This window comes from Macrotis lagotis, chromosome 4 (assembly GCF_037893015.1).
Source record: "Macrotis lagotis isolate mMagLag1 chromosome 4, bilby.v1.9.chrom.fasta, whole genome shotgun sequence".
NCBI classification, from domain to species: domain Eukaryota; kingdom Metazoa; phylum Chordata; class Mammalia; order Peramelemorphia; family Peramelidae; genus Macrotis; species Macrotis lagotis.
This window is the reverse complement of record NC_133661.1, coordinates 153,388,200-153,415,905: the sequence shown is the minus strand read 5'-3', so window position 1 is coordinate 153,415,905 and position 27,706 is coordinate 153,388,200. Positions and strand designations below refer to the sequence as shown.

Below are 27,706 nucleotides of genomic sequence, written 5' to 3'. Positions count from 1 at the left end.
GGTATATAGTAGGTACTATATAAATGCTTCTTCCTTTTCCCTTCTGAAGAAATCTCTACCACCCAAAGTTACTTCTCTGCTAGCTGACCCCCTTCTGGTCCCCACTGCTCTTCTATTGGTCAAATCTGTTTCTCTTCTATTCTTGAGCTGATAACGCAATGACAAGCTCTTTTTTAAAAAAACAGTATTTATTTAAAGCAATGGGATTAAGTGGCTTACCCAAGGTCACACAGCTAGGTAATTATTAAGTGTCTGAGGCAGAATTTGAACTCAGGTCCTCCTGACTCTAGGGTCACTGTTCTATCCACTGCATCACCTAGCTGTTCCAGTGACAAGCTCTTTTAGCTCACAAGCACCCTTTAAAAGGTGCTGAGAAAATTTTAGATGATGTCTAGTATATTCTAAAAGGATACTGTGCTATCTGTCTGTCCCCTCTGCCTTGGCAAGACAGCTTGCAGTGCTTCTTTCCCTCTCTGATTTTTCTCTCTCAGACCAGAGAGAGGAAATAGAGAGCAACTAGGCATCTCTGAGAGGCTTCTGTCTCAAAGGATAGATGCTGCTACAGAATAGAGTTTTGCTCTATCCTATTGCAGCTGAGTCTTTCCTAGCATCCAATTGGTCCTCTTGTCATCTTCATACTCAGTGCCTACTGAGTTCTAACTCCTCTCATGGGTGAATAAGTCCCTGGGACTGGAGTCAGGTAGACCTGAGTTCAAATCTAGATTCTGATAGTTCCTAGCTCTATGATCCTGGACGAGTGACTTAACAGATGCTTTCTCAACTGTAAAATGAGAATAATAGCAACACCAGCCTATCAGGGTTATTGTGAGGATAATATGAGCATATAATACCCTTTCTTTCTCCTTCTCCTTCCCCTCTCCTTCAGGGATCTGCATTGTCTTATTGTTCTTGGTAGTCAATGATTTATCATTCTCTTATAAGCCCAAACTTGAGATATCCAACTGTGTCAGTCAGAATCAGCAGTCTTTTTCTACTTTTTCCAGTTTCCGGTTGTTTGATTTCATTGTGATCTCTTTGCTTACATTTGTCATAAATACAGTAGAGCAAGTTAACTAAGTGCCCTTGGATGTGTGATGGGGTACGCTCTTGCCACCTTCATTTGCCTCTCCAAGAAGTATCTAGAAATCATTCTCACATCCTCCTGCAACTATTCAGCTTCATTGAAAATCCTACTATTTATTCTTTTAATTAGTTCTACCATCAGCAACAATTTAACCTCAGCAGACAATTCAACCAAGTGCCTATGACACAGGAAACATTGTTCTGGGTATAAAAGATATAGCCTATAAAAGATATAGCCTATAAAATTCTTTCTCTTGAATTGATTTAGAAAAACATGTAAAATGTAGACTAGGTTATGTAATCTAGAAAACTAGCAGTTAAATGACTATCTCTAGGTGGTTTAAAAGCTATTGTTCCTAATACCTTTGGCTCCTTTTTTGATCAGTCTTCTGCTGCCATCACCACTGAAGGAAAATGAAATCTTACTAGGGCCATTTTGCTTTTTTTTTTTTAGTGGCATTCTCAGTTGATGATCTTTTGCTTGTGTCTGAGCAGGAACTCAGTCAGTAGCTATAGTTCATCACTCAGATATACTTGGAAAGAACATTGGAAAGGCTTTGGAAAGAACACTGACCCTAGAGTCAAAAGACTTGGTCTCAAATTCCACTGTACCTTTTTCACTTATCTGTGTGACTTTGATTCCTATTTTTTTTACATTTTTATTTATTTAAGGCAATGGGGTTAAGTGACTTGCTCAAGGTCACGCAGCTAGGCAATTATTAAGCATCTGAGGGCAGATTTGAACTCAGGTCCTCTTGACTCCAGGGCTGGTTGCTCTGTCCACTGTGCCACCTAGCTGCCCCTATCTGTGTGACTTTGGACAACACTCTGGGTTAGTAATTTCATCTGTAATTTGAAGGATTTGGCCTCTGATGTCCTTTTGAGTTCTAGATCTTTGAGCCTATGAACCTTCTAGAGTTCATGCTCCATTGGAATAATTTTTGAAAACCCAAGGTCAATTCCCCATCATGATGGGACATCATATAGGACTTCTATGATTTTTGTTCCATAAGTACATGTGCTCATAAAATGTTATCAGAAAAAACACCTGACTTAGATTTTGAAGAGCTGTGTTTGAGATCCAGGTGTGATATTTTTTAACTGCTGAGAGTGAGCAAGTCATATAAGCTCCTCTTAACCTTAATTTTCTCATCTTTAAAATGGGAACCATTATTTTCACACTACCTATTTCACAGGGTTACTATGTGAGGAAAGCATTCTGTAAATGGAAAGATGTCTTTTGATATTTGAAGAAAGAGATTACGTGATTTGTCTAAAGTGATAGAACTGGTTAGTAAGTCAGGTATAAAGCCCAGTTCTTGCTGGCCCCCAGTCTCATATATTCTTCATTTGACTGGGTTGACTCTAGAAATATACTTGTAACTTCATGACAATCACCTTGTTTTATGAGCTCCTGAGAAAGATTTGCTTAATATTTCAGCTGGACTTTTTAGTGGCTCATAAAATGTCTCTAAACACTATGAAATGAGATTAGGGTAGGAATAGACCGTAAATGCCTGAGGACAGGAAGCATATAAAATGCTTTCAATCTATTTCACACATATACATTTTAAAAATTAATTTATATGGAAATATGTTTTGCATGACTTCACATGTATAATTGATATGTTGTTTGCCTTCTCAGTAGGTGGGGAAGAAAAGAGGAAGAGACAGAATTTAAAACTAAAATTTTTTTCAATGAAATGTTGAAATTTAAGAACAATTCATTAGAATCTTTTATTATTACTTCACTTTTATTTCTGAAAATACTCCTCCCCTTTTCCCTACTCAGTGAGTTGTACCTCATAACAAAAAGTGAAAAACAATGAGAAAAATAAGAAAAAGCAGTTTAGCAGAACTAATCAATAGATCAACCTAAGGGGATAGTAATAATAATTCTAATAATTACTGGCATTTCTCTAATGTTTTAAAGTTTGTAAAGCATAAGTTGATTCATTTGACCCTCACAACAACCCAAAAGGTTGATGCTACTATTATCCTCATTTTACAGATGAGGAAACTGAGGCAAACAGAGATCAAGTGACTTGCCTAGGGCTGCCCTGCTATTAAATGTCTAAGTCAGGATTAGAACTCAAGATTTCCTGATTCTAAATTCTATCTCTATCCTCTATACCACCTATCTGTCTCTGTATATGTAATATGCCACATCCATAATCCTTCATCTCTGCACAAAAGGGAAGGGAGGAACATTCCCTTACCTTTTCTTTGCAAATAAGCTTGGTTGTTAAAAAGAATATAACATTCAGTTTTTATTTTGTGCTGTTTCTTTCCATTTACATCATTGAATATTTCCCTAATACTGTTTATTTCACTTTGTATCGGTTGATAGAAATCTTCCCATGCTTCTCTGAATATTTCTGTTCATAATTTCTTAAAAAGTGGTGTCAAAATTAAAAAAACAAACTAGGGGTGATGAAAGCATACATAAGGATCTTTTCAGGATGTATATTGACTTAAAAGACCAAATGTTCATATATTTTATTAAATCAATACATTCAAATCAGATTGAAATTACATTTCAATATGGTTTGATCACATTTCCCACAAAAAGGTACAATATTCTATTCCTTTCATGTACCACAATTAGGTTATTCTCAACTTGTTGCAATTTGATGGACATCTAGTTTGTTTGCAGTTCTTTATCTTAGAAGGTATCATTAATACATGTACATTTTTAAAGTTCCTAGTCTCTATGGATATGGTTATCTCAGAAAAACCTCTAGTCTAATTGTGACTTAATATAGATAAAGAATGCACATGAAAAAGAATGCAGTAAGTTGGGAAATATTTAATAGCTAGTGTTGCTGATAAAGGAATCATTTCTAAAATATATAGAGAACTGAGTCAAATTTTTAAAAATACAAGTCATTCCCCAATTGATAAATGGTCAAAGAATATGGAAAGGCAATTCTCAGTTGAAGAAATCAAAGCTATCTATAATCATAAGAAAAATTGCTTTAAATCATTATTGATTAGAGAAATGTAAATTTAAACAACTCTGAAGTACCACCTCATACCTAACAGATTGGTCAATATGACTAAAAAGGAAAATGAGAACATGTGTCCACTGATCAGACTATCTGAGGGACCTGAGTTCTGGAAGAGTTGAGGAAAGAGTTTCAGAGGAAATAGTTCTCACCCCCTCCTCTCCTCTCTACTTTCAGATGGGAAGCCAATCTCTACAGATGTCATAGTCCTTGGACGCACCAACCTTTTGATCACACACACACAACCTCATCACTCTGGTGTCTATGTCTGTCGAGCCAATAAGCCTCGGACCCGACATTTTGTCACAGCAGCTGCTGAACTCCGGGTGCTGGGTGAGAATGGGAGAGGGTGGGAGACTGGAAATTCTCCAACTTATTGTTGGAGAAATTAAAGTAAAGGGGATTTGGGGAGTAGGTGATCTGTTATGTGAAAAATTGGAGAGGAAGGAAGTGAATTGGGCTGAACTGGTGTCTGTGGCTGCTAAGCAGGGTGAAATTAGGGAAGTTTTGTGTAAAAAATAATAATAAAAATGGGAGGAGAGAATTTGGAACTGAAACTAAAGTGAAATTGAATTTATAAAAAAAATAGAGGTTGAGGTGAATGGTGTTGAGGGTGGGAGTGGAAATCTAGAGAAAAGAAACAGCTGGGATTGGTGGCAATGACTGAGGGAGAGGAGAGAGAGGAAGTCAGATAAAAGAGATGGTGCAGGACAGAGTAATATGGGTTGTGGTATAAAAACTATAGAGTGAGTTCTTGGGAAGCTGTTATTATTGCTATTTCAGAGAAGGAGTGAATGGTAGAAGGAGTTATGATAGGGTAGAATGATACTGGGAAGTATCCTTGGAGAAATAAGGGAAATTGAATGGATTCAAATTAGATTGGGGGGTAGGAGAATGGGTGTGGATAAATAGGGAAAGGAAAGATATAGCCTTAAGGAAGTAGGTTAAAATAAGACTGGGTAAATGACCTGGAGGGTAGATCAAGTCAGGGTAAGGGGATCTTGGAACAGAGTTGGAGGCTGGGTGAGGTACCTGACCTGAAGGGAGACAATCAGTGTTTATCCTTCCCAGCATCCCCAGTCATCTCCCAGGCCCCAGAGACCATCTCCCGTACGAGGGCGAGCACAGCACGTTTTGTGTGCCGGGCAGAGGGTGAACCAGCACCAACACTATATTGGCTACGGAATGGGGAACCACTGCTGTCCAATGGAAGGATCAAGATCCAGGCTGGTGGGGGCAGCTTGGTCATCACCCAGATTGGCCTGGAGGATGCTGGCTACTACCAGTGTGTGGCCAAGAATAGACTGGGTACAGCATGTGCCACAGCTCGCCTGGCTGTCATTGTCCGAGAGGGGCTTCCCAGTGCCCCCACCAGAGTGGCTGCCACCCCACTGACCAGTACCTCAGTCCTAGTGTCCTGGGAGCGACCAGAGATGCACAGTGAGCAGATCATTGGCTTTTCTCTTCACTACCAAAAGGCACTGGGTAGGTCCCTGTTGTACTCCACACCTAGGACCCAATAAGGAGAAATGGAGGGATTTAGATTAAAATCAGAAAGAACTGTCTGATGACAAGTGGGGGAAATGGAGGGAGGAAAGGTTAGGCCTAAGGACTCTGGGGATTCTTAAAAAGGAATGATACCTCTTGGTGTTTGTCTTTCTCCCTCTGGAGAAACCAAGGAGAGCGAGTAGGTTTTGAGTAGAATTGGAGGGGATTGAGGTTATACATTGGGAGGAGTTACTGGTGTTGTAGGGGATATGAGAGACTTGACCAGGGAACATAGGGAGGCTTTGGCAGATCTTTTAGAAGTATAGATACCAGCCTTATCTGTGTGGGCTAAGGGAAGGGCATTTCAGGATCCAGGAAAGGGCTGGATTGTATGATTTCTTAAGTGTTTTCAGAAATGAATGGGGGGGGGGGGGGATCAGAGTGGAATTCTTTGGTTCTGACCTGTAAAGTAGTTGTCTTTAGAAACGGATTTTGTTTCGTTAGAGGAGAATCCTTATTAGAGCTCACAGGGTGTCTTTCATCCTGACTCAGCCTATTTATGGCAATAAAAGAAATTTCATTTAGACATCAGGAAAAGAGTGTATAAACACTCGGACAGGCAGCAAATGAGAAAGCTCATCCATTTTCCATCCCAAGAGACCACTAAAGCAACATTTTCATTCCCCTCCCCCCTCAGCCTATCTGAAATGGTATAATTAGGGCTCTTTTTAGCTAAGGAGAACTCATCTAGTTAACCTAAACCAGGTCTGACCAGCCTCAGGGGCCAGAGCTCAGGTTTGAGGATGAACTTGTATCCAGTTGCCTTTTGGGAATTTTTAATGTCTTTCTCCCTTCTTTCCTTCCCTTCTCTCTTCATCTCTAATCTCTCAGGAACAGACAATGTGGAATACCAGTTTGCTGTCAACAATGACACAACAGAAATGCAAGTCCGAGATCTGGACCCAGACACTGACTATGAGTTCTACGTGGTAGCCTATTCCCAACTTGGAGCCAGCCGCACCTCAGCCCCGGCCCTTGTTCATACTCTGGATGATGGTATAGCCACTGAACCACTGAGCCTTGGGGAGATGAGTGGGTAGATGGGACCTTCCTTGGGAATGAGTTCAAGAAATGCCCTCAATCTCAGTAATTGATCATAGTACTTCCTAAAACTCGTTTTAAACTTTCCCCTTGTTCATCATCTCATTTTTTCTTCTCAGCAGCTATGTTCAGTGAGTGAGTAAGCAGGTGTGACTACTTCTGAATGATAGCTGAGGAAACAGAGCCAGGAAACTAAAGTGGTTTGTTCAAAGTCAAACACAGTATATCAGAGACAAGTCATCATTGGAGCATCATTCTCCAGGACTCTTTCCCATTAGGCTCTCTCTCCTGAACTCTAGCTAAGCAGCTTTTAACTTGAATCAACTGGGAACTGAGCAATTTGCCCTGAAATTAGGCTGCAGAGGCCAAAAATGGGCTCTCAAACAGGTGTTCCCCAAATCCCACTCAGGTTTCTCAGTAAGAATGAGGAACCAATACCTTCCCCGCCTCTGTACAATCCTAAGTCCCCTTGAGACTTTAATGTCCTAAAGCAGAGGGGTCAAAAAATAAAAAGAGAGTTTCCCACAAAACTCTCAAATGTGGCTGAACTACATTAAAATGTCCTGGGGAAATAGTTAACAAAACGATTAATATGTGGTTTTCCAAATCAGATTCCTTATTTATGATTTAATGGTCTCATTTCTGTTTGAGTTTGACACCACTGGTTCAGGCAATTCCATATGCTTCCCAAATTAGATTAAAATGTAGTCTTGTTTTTTATATTTATATTTATATCATATATTTTTATAAATATTTTATATTTAACAAAATAAAATTTTGAAAATAAAATGTACAAAAATAGATCAAAATAAATAACTAAAAAAAAGATAAAATTACATTTTTCAACTAAACCCATTTCCAGCTGATAGGGATCCTTATGATTGATTTTGGTGACTCCAGTTCTTTTTGAGTTTGACTCTGCTGGTCTTGAAGCCTCAGGCATCACCTCCTCCAACTTTTTTGGTTTTCTCTGGAAAAGCTTCTCTTCTCGTAGGGTCTAGTCTGACTCTTTCATAGCTCACAGTACCATTGGACATTTGCCACATTTCTCTGGACCCCTGTTTCCTTCTCAGTCTGATGAGCCTCCCACTAATACTTGGTTCTCAGTCCCCAGTGCTGCACCCCAGCTTTCCTTGTCAAGCACTACTCCTGGGGACATTCGAGTGACCTGGCTGCCTTTACCACCCTCTCTGAGCAATGGCAAAGTTGTGAAATATAAGATTGACTACTGCACGTTAAGAGAAGGTAGGTGAAAGACCTGGGATCCATTCAGAGCTCTGGCTTTGTCCTGGACTGGTAGAAGAAGACTATTAACCCTGGACAGGAGAGTCGAGTGGGATATGAGATAACCTACAAGCTAGAATTGGACAAGTTAGTAATTGAGTCATCTGTAGCAAGAAAAATTTGAAAGAAGAGTGATATAGGATCACATGGGAGAGGGAAAAAGTGAAAGATAAGCTGGGGGAGACAGAGAGAGAAGGGAGAGTGTAATAAGTTAAGATAGGGCTGAGGGTTGGGGGGTGACTAGGTGGCATAGTTGATAAAGCACTGGCCTTGGAGTCAGGAGTACCTGGGTTCAAATCCGGCCTCAGACACTTAATAATTACCTAGCTGTGTGGCCTTGGGCAAGCCACTTAACCCCATTTACCTTGCAAAAACCTACAAAAAAAAAACAAAAAAAAAAGAGATAGGGCTGAGGGGATGACCTCTGTAGGTACATTGAATGGGGAAATGAATGAATGAAAAAGCATGAATTAAGTCCTTACTATATAGCAAGAGCTGTTCTAAGCAGTGGGGATCTTAGATAAGGCCAAGTGAGAGGATGGATGGGATTGAGAACCTCCTCTCAGAAGAGTCTATCTCTTAGTTTTGGAAGTGATAGACAAGAGGATAGAGATTGGAAAGTGAGGCTTCCCACCTCCCTACCCTTTCTCCTTAGCCTCACTATGCTGATGACTTGGAAGTACTAGGCAATCCCAAGTGATATTTTGGGGTGGGGTTGATATTTTGGAAAGGGAAGACACCTCCCCAGGGTGAATTTCTTCTAATTGAGTTCAGACCAACCTGGATATATGTTCTTGGACTTGCACCCAAGTGTTCAAGGGCCTAGGGTCTTGGTGTCCAGGGCTGAGTGTCAGGGTCTCAAAAGTTTTGCTAACTTGTATCCTTTTTCTGCCTTAACAGATCAAGTTTTTTCCACTGAGGTCTCTGGGAATGAGACCCAGCTCATGCTATACTCATTGCAACCCAACAAGATGTATAGGGTGCGCATTTCCGCAGGCACCAGCGCAGGCTATGGAGCCCCTTCCCAATGGACACAGCACCGAACACCCAATACAGAAAATCAGACTCACAGTATGGAGAACAGAGGGATGTGCCTGGGGGGGAGGGGAATTTGTATATATATATATATATATGGACACAAAACCATATAGGAATGTGTAGATATATATGCATGGTTGGATATCATAGGTGGATAGTTTTTTCATGTATTGTGAAAATGTGGGGGTGGCTAGGTGGAGCAGTGGATAAAGCACCAGCCTTGGAGTCAGGAGTACCTGGGTTCAAATCCGGTCTCAGACACTTAATAATTACCTAGCTGTGTGGCCTTGGGCAAGCCACTTAACCCCATTTGCCTTGCACAAAAAAAAAACCTAAAAAAAAAAGGAAATGAGTATGTTTGTGCGTGTGAGAGGTATGTTTTTATGTCAGAGTATGTTTTCATATATAATATGATGTATAACCTTATCAAAATATGAGTATCCCCTCAAAAGGTCATTCCTCTAATAGGAGCTTGGGGGTCAGAGCAGATGAGCAGTCAATAGAAATTGATGGTATTTTTAGTCTTGCTTCTAGAATGAATTTGAAGGTGAACACTGTGTTTAACTGGGAGAAGGTAACCCTCAGAGAACCAGGAAGTGGGGATTCTTGTTACTTTTCACTGGAATAAGCAACTGAGATTCATTAAATCCTTTTTTTTCTTACCCCAACCTTTGTTTCTTCCCCTATTTTCTCCAAACACTCCATTTCTTCCCTTCATTCTCTTACCATTTTCTTATCTACTTTCCTTCTTCATCTAATCCCTCCCCTCCTCATTCTTTTGCTGCACCTAGTCCCCTTTGCTCCCTCAGATCTGAAGGTCAGGGCAAGGATGGAATCCTTGGTGGTGACATGGCAGCCACCCCCTCATCCTATCCAGATCTCAGGCTACAAGCTGTACTGGAGGGAGGTGGGAGCTGAGGAGACAAGTGAAGAGAGGTCTTCTGGCAGTGGGAGTCGTGGGGACCAGATCTGGGACGTGGGGCCTGTCAGACTCAAGAAAAAAGTGAAGCAGTATGAGTTAACTCATCTAGGTGAGGAAGGAAGGGGAGTGGGGGGGGGGGGGGGAGACCTGGACCTTTAAGGGGAGGAAACTTGCACATCTATCCCTTTGTGCCCTATCCCCAAATGCTCAACTTTAGGCTTCCATGAACTGGGAGAGTGGAATTCAGGGTCTTTCTCAGGTCAGTCATACCAGAAGTTAAGGGTCAGAATCAATTAATGTTGGATTGGGTGGGTCTCTGATTATAGAGCTTTTGGTGCTCAAGTTGAGTCAGTGAACCTAGGGATCAGGAGTTAAGATTTGTGAGTCCTGACCTTATGGGTCAAAGAACAATGTCTCTGGTCAATGACCCCCTGTGACTTCTCCAGCACCTGGACGACTGTATGAGGTGAAGCTTGTTGCTTTCAACAAGCATGAAGATGGTTATGCAGCCGTGTGGAAGGGCAAGACGGAGAGGGCACCTGCAGCTGGTAAGAGCTTGACTGGGTTTTGGAGGTTAGCTCCCCCCTTTTTTTTTTCACCACTTTAGCACCAGAATCATCTGGCTAGTCTGATATACTAAAATGTGAGTTAGAGGTAGAATGGGAACCCAAGTAGCTGGATTCTCAGTCCAGTGTATTTCCCTTTCAGATAGAGAGGTTAGTAGAAATCATACCATGGCCTACCCTCTTGAATTGAACTCTCCATTCTTTCCTCCTTTGTGCTTTTTTTCTATCAGACCCACCAGTCCAGAAGAGCCCACCCCTGCCCCCAGCTCATGTCCATGCAGAATCCAACAGTTCCACATCCATCTGGCTGCGGTGGAAGAAGCCAGACTTCACCACAGTCAAAATTGTCAACTACACTGTTCGCTTCAGCCCTTGGGGACTCAGGAATGCCTCCCTGGTCACTTACTACACAAGGTAAGCAGAGAGAGAGAGAGAGAGAGAGAGAGAGAGAGAGAGAGAGAGCGAGAGCATTTGGGGAAGGGGAACCAGGGAGTGATGGGCAAGAAATGCTAAGGTGAGGGATTCAGGAACCCATCACTGCTCCCTCACTTTATCAGGGAGTGAGGATGGTGAGGGACTATACCTAGGGCCATCATTGCCTTTAGAACAGTGTACCTATAGGAAAAAGTAAATGGTATGATATGGGATTAAACCCCTAGAAGACAGAGCCATCCTGTATTTTAGTACTTGAACACACACATTACAGAATAGACAATGTCTTCACTCTCTGGGGAGCTTCCCATCTGTTGAGGACATGGAGGGGATAAGATATATATATATATATATATATATATATATATATATGTATATATATACATATATATATACATATATATGTATATATATACATATATATATATATATATATATATCCACATATAGTGATGACAAAATTAGGATAGGTTAGACATTGAATTGTTTGAGTATAAAATGGCCTGAGTAGAAAATGAATACAAATTTAAATATATTCAGGGTCTCTACCCTATGGAAATGACTTGGTTTGAAGGGATTAAGACACCTTTGTGCCAAAGTTGAGTGCTTCCGGGAAATCTACTTATCTGCCCCATCTCAAAGTGGTGGGACAGGCCCAGTTGGGGGCGGGGGGCACTGGGAAGAGGGGGCAGGTTCAGACAGTGCTCAATTAAGTTTTTGCTCTAACAGTTCTGGTGAAGACATCCTCATTGGTGGACTAAAGCCATTCACCAAATATGAGTTTGCAGTGCAGTCCCATGGGGTGGGCGTGGATGGCCCATTTGGTTCCGTGGTGGAACGTTCTACTCTACCTGACAGTGAGTGATTCTGTAACTGCCTCCTTTGTCCCCTTCACTCTCTCCATGTTTCTAGGGTCCGTTCAGGACCTGAGTCGGTCACTTTGTGATTCTCTCTAATTATGATAATTTTATGGTGTAGTGGAAAGAGTTTGATTGCCTTGGATTCAGGAGTTCTAATCATGGCTTGCTTACTAACTTACCTAATTCAGCTTTGGAAAATCACTTACTCTCCCCAAGCCTCACTTTTATCACCTGTAAAATGGGAGTGATAATCTTTGCCTTTCTCACAAGGCTGTTAGGATGATCAGATAGGAAAAGGGAACAGACAAATTTTTATAAATGACTTCTGCAGCCACATGGACTGAAAGGTGAAGAAGATAGTTTCCTAGTTTGTTAATTGTTAGTGGATGTGTTTTTTAATTTGACCTAAAATTCAAAGCAGTGATTCTTCCTCTAATATGACTTTGCCTGTGGAGGACTTCACCAATATGTTAGGATCATATAAGATTCCTTGTTTTATACAGTAAATTTTTTGGTTATTAAGAGAAATATATTTTCAACTGAATTCGATAAATATGTATTATGTGTCTACTAGATGTCAGACAATGTGGGTTACAAATATGAAAAAAACAGTCCCTGCTTTCAAGGAACTTACAATCAAGTAGGGGGTTACGGGATGCAAAAGGAAACTGCAAAGCTGAGGTGGAGGTCATGGGGGAGAAGGAGCAAGAGCTACTGGCAGGGGCAGAGCTGCTGATGGGGAATGTAGTAACCAGGAAGGTTGTGAGCCCTCTATTAAGGAATGTTTATGCTGTTCAATGGTATTCACCATTGTCATGGAGAAGATCCATCACAGCATACAATACGAAGAAAAATTTCTTGTGCATAGAGAAGTCTTCCAGATGCTTCCCTTTGTGCATAGCATCCTAACAAGATTTACAAAGACTTCCTGGATGAGATCTACAGTTACTCAAAAGTTTGACCTCAGCATTCACACAGGAAAAACCAAATGAATGTTATTTTTCAGATTATGACATGCATTTAGACAACAGAACTCTTTTATCATCTATCTATATAGAGTGATAGCTTAAACAAACAGTATAAATAGATAATGATTTGGGGTTCAAAATCAAATAAAAAGTCAAGAGCAGGCTAAATTGCCTTTTGAGACATTGCAAAGCTCCTTTAATGACTTCTCCCAGAAACAAAGACCCATCTTTTTAATACCAATAGTCTATTTTATTTTTTAATGACTTCAAGTCATGAAGCAAATTAACTTCCAAAGCATTAAAAATGAATATCATTCAGAGGGCAATAGAAAAATACTTGGTAGGTGGGAACTAAGCATAAAAATGAGGAATTTTGAAGAAAATGTGTCATAGGGGAAATATATGATGAAAAAAAGTGAACTGGATATGTGGTAAGAGAAGAATAGTATGGGCATCTGAACAATATCAAGAGAGATTGAAGAAGGCTCCCAGGACATTGGTTCAGCCCTTGGTAGTGAACTTATTAGGAGACATGGGCAAGGACAAGCAGAGATGGATGTTTGCTGTCTGCATTGCAAGAGGAAAGATCCAAATTAAGATGATCACAAATATGAATCTTCTTCCAGAGATGTTATTTGTTTGTGGATTCTGAAACACCATACCTGAAGAAGAAAAATTGTGGATGAGCTTGACAAAAAAAGACAAATAATGGGTTTAAGTGACTCCAGCATATTCTCAGTAGTGAAATGTCAACACTAAAAGTAATGTGAAATATATCATGCAATTAGAAAATGACATGGGCCAAGTATTTATCTAGGATGAGGAATTAACAGATAGACAGCCCAAGTGCAACTTTGGTACCTAGGAAATATCAAAAGGACCTAAAGGTAGATATTATGGTACAGTGGAAAAAACAGTAGATTTGAAGTTGAATCCTGGATTCAAATCCCAACTCTTCCATTTATTGCCTATTGAAATCACATAACTTACTTAAATTCTCTGGTCTCCAGTCCTTATTTATTAAAAAAGGGAGCTGAAATCCATCAACTCTAAGAGCTCATCAAGCATATAATCTATGATACACTTTTCCCCTTTGCTCTACTGCCAACATATCAGGTAGATTCCCTGTGGAGGAGTAAAGAAATATAACAATCTACAAGCATGTCATATGAACTTATTATGGGCTAAGGATTATGCCTAGGTGCTGGGTCAACAAACTCATTCCCTCACTCAATTTTATTCTACTGGGAGAAAATACCAAGATATTGATAAATAAATACAGGATGCATACAAAATATATGTCCAGTGATAGAGGAGGGGAGGAGTCCTAATAACGGGAGGAACCAGGAAAGGTCTCTTTAAGAAAGTGGCACATGAACTAAGTAAGTCTTGAAGGGACCTAAGAGTTTCAGAGTCAGAAATGAGGAGAGAGCAAAAATGAGAAGGTTGGAGATGGAAAGCTGCCCTTGTGGATTGGCAAGAAGGCTATTTTGAACACAGCAATGGTTCTCAAACTTTTGATTTCAGGACCCTAATTAAAAATTCTTGGGGGGGGGTGCAGCTAGGTGGCACAGTGGATAGAGCACTGACCCTGGATTCAAGAGGATTTGAGTTCAAATGTGACCTCAAACACTTAATAATTACCTAGCTGTGTGACCTTGGGCAAGTCACTTAACCCCATTGCCTTGCAAAAACAAAAAAAAATTCTTGAGGATCCCCCCCCAAAAAGCTTTGGTTTATATGAGTTATAGTTATCTGTATTTATCATATTTGATACTTACAAGTCTTATTCTTATTATGAAACTAGTTTTGGTCTCCTGGACCCCTCCCTGAAAGATAACCTGGTCTCAGGGAACTTGGAAGTCCCCAGAGTATGCTTTGAGAAATAGCACAGGATGTTTAAAGGGGAGTCAGGTAAAATTAACATGGAAAGATAGGCTAGAACCAGATTGTAAAAGGTTTTTAAATGCCAAACAAAGGTGTTTCCTTTTGGAAGCTTCTTATTTTTTTTGTCAAGGCAATGGGGTTAAGTGACTTGCCTAAGGCCACACAGCTAGGTAATTATTAAGTGTCTGAGGCAAGATTTGAAATCAGATCCTCCTGACTCCAGGGCTGGTGTCCTATTCACTGCACCACCTAGCTGCCCCTTCATGGAAATTTCTTAAGCAAGAATTTGACCTTGTCAGACTTGTCATTTAAGACTATCCATCCCACCTGTGTGGAGGCTAGATTGGGAAGGAGAGAGAGTAGATCCAGAGGGGCCAGTATGGATGTGGGGAACACCAGCTTAGTTATACTCTGTCCCATTAAACCCCTGGACCAGTTAGAGCCTCAAAACACTGAACAAAAATAAAACCCTATAGGCTGAGAACATGACAGAATCAATCTATAAATACATTAAAAGGCAAAATGAAATTTTCTTAGCTGATAGGGCTTGGACCCAGGCTTGTATAAACATCTCTCAGATAAATACAATCCTTCTGCCAATGTAAACTAGCAACCTTCTCTGTAATATATAATCTTAAGAGAGTTACTCAGGGTAATACAAGGTGAAATGATCTGTCTAACAAGTACATAGCATTGGGAGGGCTTCCTGGCTTCGAGGCCAGCTCTTGTCAAGTTGTCTGCTTCTGTTGATAAAGGCTTCAGTTCTGTTCAATGTAGCATCCTAAAGTTGGTTGGTTTATTGATTACTGGATAGGAAATAAGTTATGCTGTGTTCTATTGTGTGATTTGGTTATCCAAAACTTCAAAAAGCAATGTGAAAAAATGTTAAGATGCAGATGATTTCTAGTATGCCTATACCCTTAGTTTGAATTTCCACTATTTGGAAAGGATTTTATAGAAACTCTCTGCTTCATATAATACTTTGACAAACATGACCCTTATTGAAACTTTGTGAGGCTATTCTCATCATTGTTTTATATATGGGGAAGCTAAGGCCCAGTGAAGTGAATCTAAAGATGACCCAGTAAGTAAGCAACAAAGCCGGAACTAGAAGAGAACTCATTACCTAATTCCAAACCATTATTATGTCCACTGAAATACAATAGATATCCCTGTTCCCTTGTCTCTTGTCCCATACTCCGTAGGGTCCTTAATGTTGCCTCTGTCCTTTTGCCTTCTCCCCTCTATTAGGTTCTCAGCATCCCATTCTGTTTCCTTTATTGTCACGTCCTCTTCAGAGTTTAAGCCTTAGTGATTGTGCCCCTGACTGTTTTCCCCTTCTAACTTTACTCAGGACCCTCAACCCCTCCTTCTGACCTTCGCCTAAGCCCTCTCACCCCATCTACAGTTCGACTCCGCTGGTGTCCGCCGGTGGAGCCCAATGGGGAGATCGTGGAGTATCTGATCCTTTACAGCTCCAACCACTCGAAGCCTGACCACCTGTGGACTCTGCTCACCACAGATGGTGAGTGTGGCTGGGACCTCCCAGCCCTCAGGGTCTTCTTAGGCAACTGCAAGCTGTCCACTCTCTTCCATCTTTCTCCATATCAGGTCCAGATGGTGATTCATCTTTAGAGGGGAACTCTCCAGCTAATTCCAGAACTTAGGAAATTTTTTCAATTGTTTAACCAAAGTCTGTCATCTTGTTGCTCATTTAAATAGGAGCAAGATGCTGTGAGGTGTTAGTTTGAACACCTCCTTGTGAATCAGGGGCAGAGAGGCTGCCTGTCCTCCTTGGCCAGGAAGTTGGCTAGATGGACAAAAGTAACAGAGCTTTTCAGGAGGTTTCTTTCTATAGCCATGTCCATCCACCACCAGCAAACATTGCTTTATCTGCTTTTCATGTTCTCCTGTAGGAAATATTTATAGTGCTGAGGTACATGGGCTGGAAAGTGACACTCGATATTTCTTCAAGATGGGGGCACGGACAGAGGTGGGACCAGGACCATTCTCTGGTCTTCAGGATGTACTTACTCTGCAGGAGAAGCTTTCAGGTATGAGTCAGAGGAGGAGAGATAATATATGGGAGGGATATAGAGGAAATGGGGAGGGGTACTCAGAAGGAACCTGAGGTATATACGATTCAGAATCTGGTTGTGAAATCACAAATGACTTGAAAAAGTGGCATCCTCCTCTTCCCCATACCAAAGGTCATTTCACATAGTCTCTATGTTGAGACAAGACTAACCCTAATTTCAGAGAGTTGCCCTTTGGTTTGATGAATTGGTTAGTTGGGTTGAGAGACCTGTTTCAGACTGGAGGCTATTTGATTCAGATCTATTTGGTAGGAAAGATAATTCTAATTGAGAGTCTGATTTGGTGGTAGGGACTGAGGACCAAGTTGGTTTGGGAGTCTGGATTGGTGGGGAGATGGATTTCATTAGGAGGCCATTTGTTGGGGTTGGTGGGGAATAATGGCTTCATTAGGAGATCTGTTTGGTTTGATGAGGGAAGGGAAGACAATTGTTTCACTGGGAATGTTTTCCAGAAACAGCACCTTTTAGATATCTAGTGCATGCCTAAAAAGCAAGGGCTGGGTCAAGGGCTCTTCCAATATAACTTGCTGCACATGTTGCCCCCAAATCAATGTTGTCCGTGTTTATATGTTAAGGGTATGTGCTGAGGCTTCCCATGGGAGGTATGAGGACCTCAGGAGAACTGTCTATAGAACATAGTGCTGTGATTGTCTACTCTCTCTCTCTTATATCTTCCAGATGTCCTGGATGTGCACTCAGTCACAGGCATCATTGTGGGTGTCTGCCTGGGCCTGCTCTGCCTCCTTGCCTGCATGTGTGCTGGCCTCCGAAACAATTCCCACAGGTAAGGAGATGAGATAGGGAATGAGGAGTACAAAGTAGGGGTTCCTCATCCTTTCTCCTCCGATTCCTCCATAAAAACATAACCCTGCACAGTGACAGTCAGTAGATACAAAGAACTATCCAAAAATTCTGTTTCTATCCTCAAGGAGTTTGCATTCTAATGGGAGACATGGAAGTAGTTTCGACAAATGGTTCAGTTAACTCGTGGATAAGAGCTTAGGGATGGATACTCATAAATAAGAATTCCCTTATAAAAGGAGACATCCCTAACTTTTGAGATTATATCAAGCAGTGAAACCATGGCCTCCCTCCAAATGGTCCTTGAACACCCCCATCTAAGATCAGACTCTGGGCTGGAGAAACCATTATTGTTGATTATAAAATGGAAGATGAGATTTGGAAACATCCACTCTGTCTTTTAAGAGTCTGCCCCAGGTAGTCCTCATCCTAGGGCGTGGAGGTGGCATCCACGGCGGCCCTGGGAGCCCAGGAGGGCTCTGCGGCCACCGAGGCCCTGTTCCTGGCCCTGGGCGCTGGTGTGAGGGCGCTGAGCCACCCGCTCTTCTACGTGAAGCTGCTCATCCAGGTTGGGCATGAACCACTACCTCCCACTGTAGGGACCAATGTGCTGGGGAGGAAGGTCTTCTACTTGCCCAATTTCTTCACCTGTGCCAAACACATTGTACAAGTGGATGGGAAGAGGGGACTGTTCTGAGGCCTGAATCCGAGGCTTATGTCTAGTGCTGTTTCCACTCTGTCCCGGGGCAGCATGAAAAAGGTCTTCCCTTTGGAGGAGTTAGAACATGCATCCAGTAAGGATGATGTGAAGACATCACTGAGGAAGGTGGTAAAATAAACTTCCCATGAGATGGTGATGTAGTGTGTGTCTAGGGTGATCTCACACCCCCTGCATGTCATCTCAATGCACTGTATGGTCCAGTTCGTGGGGAGGGAGGTCAAATACAGCGGTGTACTGAGCTCCATTGGGAAGATTTTCAGAGAAGAAGGGCTACTGGGGTTCTTTGTGGGCCTGATCCCTCACCTCCTGGGAGATGTGGTCTTTTTGTGGGGCTGTAACCTCCTGACTCACTTCATCAATGCCTACCTGGTGGACAACAGTTTCAGCCAGGCATTGGCAGTTTGGAGTTACACCAAGTTTGTAATGGGGATTGCAGTGAGCATGCTGACCTACCCTTTCCTCTTGGTTGGAGATCTTATGGCAGTCAACAACTGTGGGTTGTTGGCAGGTCTCCCTCCCTATTCCCCAGTGTTCAAGTCTTGGATTCATTGTTGGAGATATCTGAGCATGCAGGGTCAGCTTTTCTGGGGATCAAGTCTACTTTTCCACTGAATCTCAACAGCATCAAGCTTCTCCATTGATTAAATCAGAATAATTGGCTACAATAATAGCACACTATCTCCATCCAGTCTAAGTGAGGGCCTGATCATTGGGCTATCTTGTAAGATAACTGACTATGTAATACAGTGGAATTCGGATGTTCCCCCTTCTGGTGATTATTAGTTGTCCTTCAGTTGAACTGACAGGGAGTAGTAGGGTATGAGAAAGGGGAGTGGGGTTTTGGTACAGCCTGACTGAAAAAGTCCTTGCTCTATACTGATACTGAATTAAAAAGTTCCAAGACTGCTGGAGGAATGGGACAAGGAATATTGGAGCAATTTCTGGGAAACATCCCAGAGGCATTGCAAATGATATGCAAAGTATTAATTTACAGAGGCTTACTCCATTACACCATACCCAGGGTGGCAGCAGATTCCCCATTGTCCAAAACCCAGGCAGAGAACTCTGCTCTGCTTGGTTTTATAAACATAATAAACAACAATAATAGTAATAGCAATAGCTCAAATTTATATGGGTTTTAAAAGTATACAGAACATTTTCCCCATAAAAGCTGAGGTGGGGGGGTGGCTTGTTTTTAAAAATACTCATATCACTTCATTCTATTGATTAATAAAACTTGAGTTGTGCTTTAAAAAAAAAGTCTGCCCCAGAATCTCTTTGGTCATAACCATCACCGCCCAATCCATCTTCTTTGTTGCTAGTTCTTTCTAGGTTCCTTACCCTACATCGTTCTTTGGTGGAGAGGGTCTCAAAAACATGCTAATATCACTTTCCACAGGACCCAGCTGACAAAGGTTGACAATAGAAACTTTTCCCCTCCCTATTCCTGCTCTCTATTATCTTGGATCAACATTTAGAAAAAGAGAAGAGTCTAGTGGAAATAGGAAAAGTTGATATTATATGTTTAAAATCTTTAAATACAAAGTTGCCTGGGAAAAGACAGCTCTGGCTAGCCTTTCCCCTTTCTATTGTACTGGTCAATGAGATATTTGCCTCCAGACAGAGAGGATAGCCAGTGAGGATAGGCAGAAAGAGGAGTTAGTTCTTTCTTCAGTTCAGCTTTTGTGCTTAATCAGAAATCAGGGGAATGGAGATCAAGTTAAAGGCATCTTCTTTTATTAATTTATATTTTCCTTTCATAAATTTATTATTTTTATATTATTTTTTAAATTTTGTTAAATTAAATTCTCTTCTCCATCTCCACTCCTTCCTATACTCATTGAGAAGACAAGCAATGTGATATCAATTATATATGTGTAATCATGCAAAGCACATTTACATATTAGAAAGGTGTCTTCTTTATCTGAGACACTCTAAAACTTCCTTCTTTACCATCTCTCACTTTATCCCAGCCTGGATTTAGAGGCTAGGATTTTTCAGGGTGGGTTGGATGTCTCCAAGGTGGAGTTGCCATCCAGAGTGGGTTAAACAAGGCTGGGTTAGATAAGATCATAGATTTAAACCTGGAAGGTACCTTACAGGTCACTGAGTCCATTTTAAAGATGAAGAAACTGAGGCTAAGGAGAGAGAGGTTAAATGACTTGCCCTGTGTCTGAGGCAGAATGTAAACCCAAGTCCTCCCGACTGATGCACATCCATCACTTCATCTACTATTCCACAGTAGACAGAATCTGGTCCTTGTCTTTGGATCTATTCAGGTTTAGCACAATGAATTCCTGTTTCAGGTGTGGCTTAGATTAGATAATTGCTGAGGACTCTTCCAGTTGAAAAATTGTCTCTTATTGGAAATGAAATAAAAACAGATGGGAATTCTTGGCCAGGAGATATATCATAGTTCATTCTAGAGTCATTACAAGGATTTAGGATCCATTTGCTGCTCATTCTCCAATGTCAATGACTTCTGGATTTTTTTCAAGATTCTTCACCCCCCCCCCTCCCCTAGCCAAGGACACATTCTGATTCCTTTGCCTTTTTAACCAACTCTCGTCCTCTATAGGGAATCGCTCCCTGGCCTGGCCTCTCCCACTGCTGAAAACCCTCGGCTTTATTCCCGTGCCCAGCTGGGTCCACCTGGTCCACCTGCTGCCCATGAACTTGAGTCCCTTGTATGTCCTCACCCTCGGCTCCAGGATGGATCCCTCTCTCCTTTTCCAGACCTCGACGAGGGAGCAGAAGTGCACAGCCTCATGGGCGGTGGTGTTGAAGGTCGAGGTCACACCAAGAGAAAGGTGACATCTGGAGACCCTTGTCCACCACAAGCCAAGCTGACCATCACAGTTTCCTCAAGTTGCTCTCACATGTCATTGCTCTCCTAGGACACCAGGGGGTAGTAGAGTATAGCAAGTGATAATTTCCATTTCCTCTGGGCCAGATGTCTGTGGGGGGAAGGGAGAACAGATGGACCACTATCCCTCTGGCAAATTTGGTCAATTTGGTTCTCACGGAGGGGGAGCGCTCCATTTAGACATCATGAGTAACCCTTAGTGATCAAGAGCCCCCCCTGAAAAAAGCCAGGTTGACCTTCAATGTCAAGCATCCCCTCACCAGTAGACTCAACTTCTCTTGCGGATCCTTCCTTCTATTCTCCCCACTTCATTCCCCTGCAGACAGTGAACACACCTAAAATGGGATCAATAATAAATGGCATAAACTTTAAGTATGAATATAATACTCTAGATCCTGATCATTCATCCAAACTTCCTCCTTTTCTCAACCTCCTCAGACTCTAGAGACTTAACCAGATGCCTTTTCCAATGTAAAATAGATCCCTCTCCTCTCCTGTCCTAATAAAACCATTTCTAACATCTTTTACCATCAGGAAAGGTTCAGTCAGCTAACTCATTTTTATTCTTTATATCTTGGGAACTATGCAAAAAGACATCTTTCACTTACAAATTTCCCCTTTAAGACTCCCTCCCTCCATCACCTCTATCCACTCCATCCCTACCCAGTAGCAGAATCTAGCTTTGACTTTGAATATTGACTACTTTTTTATCCTTTGCCTGCAGGTCACATGGGCTCAGTCTGGAGGACTGAGTTGGTCAGGAACCTGGGCTGGATGTGGGGCTCCTCAGACAGGTTCCAATCCTGCTCTGACCCAAGCCCTGCTGCCCCCAGCTGGAGCAGGGCAGACTCTGTTACTTCAGGCTTTGATGTATGATGCCATGATGGTTAGTGTGTATGGAGAAATGGGAGTGGTGAGGGTTTGGGTCAGCATTTGGTGGGTGGGAACAGTCCTCATTAAGTTATCACCCTTTAACTCTTCTTTTGAATAAAGAAGCATCCCTTTAGGTAGACTGGTTTTTCTAGAACTACATGGGTTCATGAATTACCTAGATTTCCTTGGAAATTAATATGTTGGTGAAGGGTACCTGGAGATATGAGCATGGTTGTGAAAGATTTGGGTTTCATTTGGAGACTTCTCTGTACCTCTTTCCTTTAAAAAAATTTTTATTTAGTATTTTATTTTCCCCTAGTTACATGTAAAAGCGATTTTAACATTAATTTTTAAAATTTAAAGTTCCAAATTATCTCCTTTCCTCCCAACCCCCTCAATGCGAAAGCAAGCACTTTGATATGGGTTATAAATATGTAATCATGAAAAACATTTCCTTATCTTGTTGCAAAAGAAAACATAGGGCCCTCTCCAAAAAAAGAAAATTCAAGAAAAATAAAGTGAAAAAAGCATGCTTCAAATTTTGAGTACTATCAGCTCTTTCTCTGGGGATGGATAGGATTCTTCATCATAAGTCCTTCAGAGTTGTCTTGGATTATTATATTACTGAGAAAAAAGTCATTCACAGCAGATGATCCTACAATATTGCTGTATTTGTACCTCTGTCTTCCAAACTAAGTTGATCATTGTCTTATAAAGGACCATGAACCTGGAGACTGGCCTTAGAACCATATGGGAAATTTTGAGAGGACACAATCTCTGACCCACCCATTGTGATTCTGGAATTTCTCTGACTTATATGGGTTGGGATAACTGGATGTTTGTCACCTAGCCTTACCTGTTTTGATGGATATCAGAATAATTCATATAAATATATATATGTGTGTGTGTGTGTGTGTGTAACATATATGAAAAGGTATAGTAAAGTACGAGAGTCAGAGGATTTGAATTTGAATCTATGTTTTTTGCTATTTAGCACCTATGTAACCTTAAGTGACTAAACCTTTCTGAACTTCAGTTTTCTTCCTTAAGGTATTTACCTATGATCCCAGAAAGACATTGAGTTTTCATCACAATTCTTTAAGAAAAGTTTTTATCCTTATTTTGTAAAAGGAGAAACTGAGTCTCAGAGAATTTAAGTCTTTGACTTTAGTTATATAGATGGTATTGGACCTGTGATCATAAGCTTAATGCTCTTTTACTACAGTGAACTGCTTTTCCATGTGCATTGACTTCTGTGTATCCCACAGAGTCTGATGGTTATTTTGGATCCCTCTCCCCTATGTGAGGACCATTCATTATCCCTCCCCCAAATCTGGGGTATGGAAATCATTTTATTATACCTCCACTGCTAGGTGTGGTGATCCATTTGTACTCTTCTCAGCAAGCTCATTTTTTATATTTTGTGTTCTTTGTCCCTACCAGAGTGATGGAAGAAAGAAACCACTTTCATCCTGCAGAAATCAAGTGGAGGCTGATGTCATCGTCCATTCTGACTTCTCAGCATCTGAAGGGCATCATGATCCTGAGCTTTATGGCCCAGAGCCTAGGGACCCCACACCCCCTAGGTCTCTAGCTTCCCCCTCTCATATCAGTGAGCTGGGGCTGGAAACAGACTGGCCAAGTAGAAACCTGGGAGAAAATGAGCTAGAAGTCACAGGGCTGGACAGACAGACTTACCAGCCAGAGGCAGCTAGTGTCCAAGACCTCTGCAATGGCTTTCCCCAGCTTGGAGATGCCCTGGACAAAACAGCCACTGAGTACCCTGATACCTATAGGGGTGGGCAATTGATAAAGGGATCCCCAACCCTTTCTGGACAGTCAGATGGCCTTCAGGGCAGTTCCTCTGCCCTTCACTCATCCATTACATCCCAAAGTCTATGGCCCTGATTGGCAAAGCTTGGTGCCCATTTGATCTGGACCATGTGAAACAACATTTGCATTTGTGCATATGTATGTGTACCTCCTCCCGAAGCCATGTGGAGACCTCCCTGGGAGCCCTTGGGAGGAGTCAGTGGGTGTCCTGGAGTAGTTAGATCCCACACCCTAGGAGTCTACTCTTCCCCAAGTGCCTCACTTCTCAGGCAGTCAAGCCTTCCTGCCCCTTAAGAATTAGTCTCCATTCCACATTATCATGTGTGTGCTTCTGCAGACCCATGCACACGTACAGATGCACACATTTGGTTAGTGGGTCCGGAGGAAAAGTGTTTTCTTTGTTTTTTGGTTTTTTGCTGGGGAATCATGGGCATCTTCTGCTATTGGCTTTGCTCAGTGTTTACGAGAATGAGGAGTAAATGGGTTAGTAGATAATATTCTTTCTAGGACAGTCTCCGGGAGCACCTCCTGTTGCTGTGGCCTGCCAACCTTTCCATGACTCCACATCTTTTATTACACACTCTGAGAGTGTCTCTAACACCCTGTCTTAGCAAGACAGTGCCACCCCTATACTGCCTCCCTCTCTGGCTGGGGGTAGGTAGCTCCCAGTAGGTTCAGGTGCCTCACATTCTAGGTGCATCTCCTTCCCACCACCCACTTCCGGCTGTGTGTGCAAGTGACTCTGAGTCCTCTCTGAATAACTTTATTTTATTTTATATTGAGCAAAGCCTGGTTTCATAGCCACTTGCTAGTCTCTCTCCTCATCTCCTGCCTCTCTCAAAATTCTTAACTTCTCTCTTCCCCTTTTTCCTTTTTTCTCCCTCCTACATCTACCTATCTTCATCATCTTCCTTCTGTTTCCTTATATCCCCTGGTCCTATCTCTTTTCCCTCTCCTTATCTCCCTCTATCTCCTCTTCTCATCCTCATTATCCATCTTCTCAGACTTTCCTTCTTATCCCTTCCTCTCTTGTCTTTCTTCTCCTTGCTCTTTTTCTTTCCACTTCTCCCTTGTCTCTATTTCCCCCTTACTCTTCTGTATCTTGCCCTCTTTAAATTTCTCTCTTTCATTGCTCTCTCTTTTCTGTCCCATCTTTATCCCTGAATTGTTCCTCCACAATTCTCTCCTGCTTTTCCTTCTCTTTTCTCTATCCTTCTGTCCTATAACTCTCCCCATTCTGTATTTCTCTTCCCTTTTTGTCTCTCCCTCTTTTGCCTCATCTCTTGCCTCCTTCTCCTCCCTTCTCCCTCTTATCTCTCACCTCCTCCTTCCTTCTTTCTCTCTCATCTCTTACCTTTCTCTCCCTTCTCTCTCATCTCATATTCCCTTTATTCCTCTTCCTCTCTTGTCTCTCTCACATCCTTTTCTAGTCTATTTCTTTTCATCTTTTTCCCTGTCCTCATTCCCATCTCCCCTTTTCACTTCTCTTGTGGTTGGTTTTACATTTCCCTCCTCACAACAGGACTACCTCACATCTGTTTCAGAGGCTGAAGTAATTCCCCTGTCCCATTCATCTGTAACTGGTTTTGTACCATCTTTCTCTAAAGGTGTAACTGTGCTCACTGCAGTGACTTTAACAAACCACAGCCCACCTGCCTGTCAGGTGACTGTATCAGAGGCTTACATTTCTTTTTTGAAGCCTCAACCTCCCTCCTCCCTCTGGCCTGAATTAATCCAGTTCATCCAAAAGATTTTGGAGGTGTTTTTTGTTTTAAATTTAAGATACTCATTTCATAATCTCAATTGGATGTTCACATGGTCATATATACCTGGATAATCAATTTTTTCTCTGATTTAACTGCCTACTGGCAGGTGAGAAAAGACTGGGGTGGGGGAAAGATATCCTTTCCAGAGCAGTAACTGAAAAGGTGGAGTACCCCAACTCCCAAGATTCAAGGAAGTCCAGAGTCCAGCTACCACAGGTTTGGGGCTAACCCTGGCCAATTCCCCTACTGAAAGAAAGGACTCATCTTCTGAAACTTGACTTGATTCTAGTCCCAGATTCCAGGCAGATAAGTTTAAATAGCAGGACTCCTATGGAGCACTGAACTTTCCCAGCCTTCTTTTTAAGGCTCTGCCCTCTTTGTGAGGAGCCCTGAAGTGTTAGGCATCTACCCCTAACTTCCCCCCTCCCCCAAAGATCTCCTAAGAAAGATGGGGGGAGGCCAGGGTGAAAGGATACTATGTTTTGTTCCTTTGGTTTAAAATCATTACTGTTAGGACCTAGGATACATAGTATCCAAGGTCTTTTCCATTTCTAAATCCTATGATTCTCAACACCTACCATGGTTCTTGGAATATTCTAGGTTCTTAATAAATGCTCATTGATTAATTGTTCCTTCTCATGTATGCCAGCTCCCATTCCCTAGGCAGGGGAATAGATACTTGCTTTTTTGCTTTGGCCCTTTTCCTAGGGCACTGTGTTTAGGGCTGGGTTGGGGAGATGGTTTTCTCCCTATTTACTCCTTTAAACAGAATAGAGTCATGGGTTAAGTCTGGTTTCTGCACCAAATTAAAAAACAATCTTTCCCTCCTCCCCTTAAATCATGAAATATATCCCAGAGTTCCTATAGCTTCATCAGACTATTGGTGTGAAAAATAGAAGGCATCTGTGTGTTTATTACATGTTTCTTTCACTCCCTTGATACCCTTACCCTCTAGACCTGCCTCCCCTTCCCCTCCAATCCTCTCCGTCACCACCAGCATCCCACTAAAAATCATGGAGGTTGGCACTAGAGGCTGCTGAACCCAGAACCATTCATTGCTCCAGCCATTTTCATAGCCTTTGGGGTTACAGTTTGACTCCCCAGTTGTGCACATTGGCTTGTTGCTCAGAAGGTCAGAATCCTTGCTTTATTTTGTTTTCATGTTTCTACCCTAATGTTTATGGTAGCAGCTCAAGTCTGGCTGTACGCTTCTAGCGTGCCACTGTGTGTCCTCATTTTTCATGTCCTTGTTTAACAGGCAGTGAAATTCTGGTTTAAATTAAGTAGCTGCAAATGAGACAATTTATAACCCATTAGGTTGGGATGGAAAATTGTTTCTCAAAAGCAAATAAGTAATAAATCTGGTCTCTGCCTATAACTCATACTTGATAAGAAAGTGGGCCCGATCCTCTCCAGCATTCCAGATGCTATTTTGCTCTGCAAGTAATCTTGGAGGTGCTAGCTTTGTCTCTTAATAGTACTTCCTGGGAAAGAGATGGTTGGTACATATCAGGGTAGAGTCTCCACTCTTTTATCACTTTTCATTGATGCTGCTTTTTTAAAAATGATTTTGCTTTAAGATTTCCTTCTTATGATGCATGACAAGTGTAATCAGCACCTGCCCTACTATTTATCTGTATTAGCTCATGCTGTATTATTTAATTATCCCTTTCTTTCCTTAGCAGCTTCTTGCCTCTCCTCACAGATATTCTTTAGCATTAAGATGCCAAGATGGCAATGACCATGTATCCCTTCATTAATGAATTAATAAACTATTTTCAAAAAAAGTGCTGTGTTCTCCATAGGAACCAAATTCAGTTCAATTCAACAAGCATGCATTAAGCACTTACTGTATTCTAAGCACCAAGAATACAAATATGGGAAAAGCAAGTGTCCAAGTCTTCAAAGAGCTTACACCCTGAGGGAAGGGATACATAAATAGACAACTTTTACACAGATAAATCAAAATATTTTATTTTATTTGGATTTTGTGATTTCAGGGTGGGTTGGGAGACCAGCACTAACACTAGAAGAATCAGGAAAGGCCTTCATAGGAGGTGATCTGATCCTTGAAGGAACTAGGAATACAAGGAAGCAGAATAAAAGAGGCAGA

The 27,706-nt window shown here is 41.7% G+C and overlaps 1 protein-coding gene, 1 long non-coding RNA gene and 1 pseudogene across 3 annotated transcripts in view; 2 read left to right on the top strand and 1 right to left on the bottom strand.

Annotated features, from left to right (window-relative positions):
* Positions 1 to 25,582, top strand: part of IGDCC4 (immunoglobulin superfamily DCC subclass member 4) — a 45,293-nt gene extending 19,711 nt beyond the window's left edge. The window contains exons 6-20 of the mRNA XM_074234407.1: positions 4,269 to 4,424; positions 5,163 to 5,576; positions 6,471 to 6,635; positions 7,788 to 7,925; positions 8,865 to 9,035; positions 9,794 to 10,033; positions 10,371 to 10,472; positions 10,721 to 10,904; positions 11,652 to 11,779; positions 15,992 to 16,162; positions 16,554 to 16,691; positions 17,412 to 17,517; positions 20,834 to 21,065; positions 21,846 to 22,007; positions 23,438 to 25,582. Of these exons, the coding sequence (XP_074090508.1) occupies positions 4,269 to 4,424; positions 5,163 to 5,576; positions 6,471 to 6,635; positions 7,788 to 7,925; positions 8,865 to 9,035; positions 9,794 to 10,033; positions 10,371 to 10,472; positions 10,721 to 10,904; positions 11,652 to 11,779; positions 15,992 to 16,162; positions 16,554 to 16,691; positions 17,412 to 17,517; positions 20,834 to 21,065; positions 21,846 to 22,007; positions 23,438 to 23,902 (2,972 nt within the window). The 3' untranslated portion in view covers positions 23,903 to 25,582. The remainder of the gene's footprint in view (positions 1 to 4,268; positions 4,425 to 5,162; positions 5,577 to 6,470; positions 6,636 to 7,787; positions 7,926 to 8,864; positions 9,036 to 9,793; positions 10,034 to 10,370; positions 10,473 to 10,720; positions 10,905 to 11,651; positions 11,780 to 15,991; positions 16,163 to 16,553; positions 16,692 to 17,411; positions 17,518 to 20,833; positions 21,066 to 21,845; positions 22,008 to 23,437) is intronic.
* LOC141521645 (uncharacterized) overlaps positions 1 to 27,706 on the bottom strand; it is a 38,074-nt gene that overhangs the window by 2,939 nt on the left and 7,429 nt on the right. Inside the window, exons 2-3 of one of the 2 annotated variants that reach the window (XR_012478032.1) lie at positions 6,042 to 6,132; positions 5,494 to 5,600 (exon numbers count right to left, since the gene is read on the bottom strand). This is a non-coding gene — a long non-coding RNA (uncharacterized LOC141521645). The remainder of the gene's footprint in view (positions 1 to 5,493; positions 5,601 to 6,041; positions 6,133 to 27,706) is intronic. The other variant, XR_012478033.1, reaches the window with a different exon arrangement.
* LOC141520471 (mitochondrial carrier homolog 1 pseudogene) lies at positions 17,816 to 19,391 on the top strand (annotated as a pseudogene).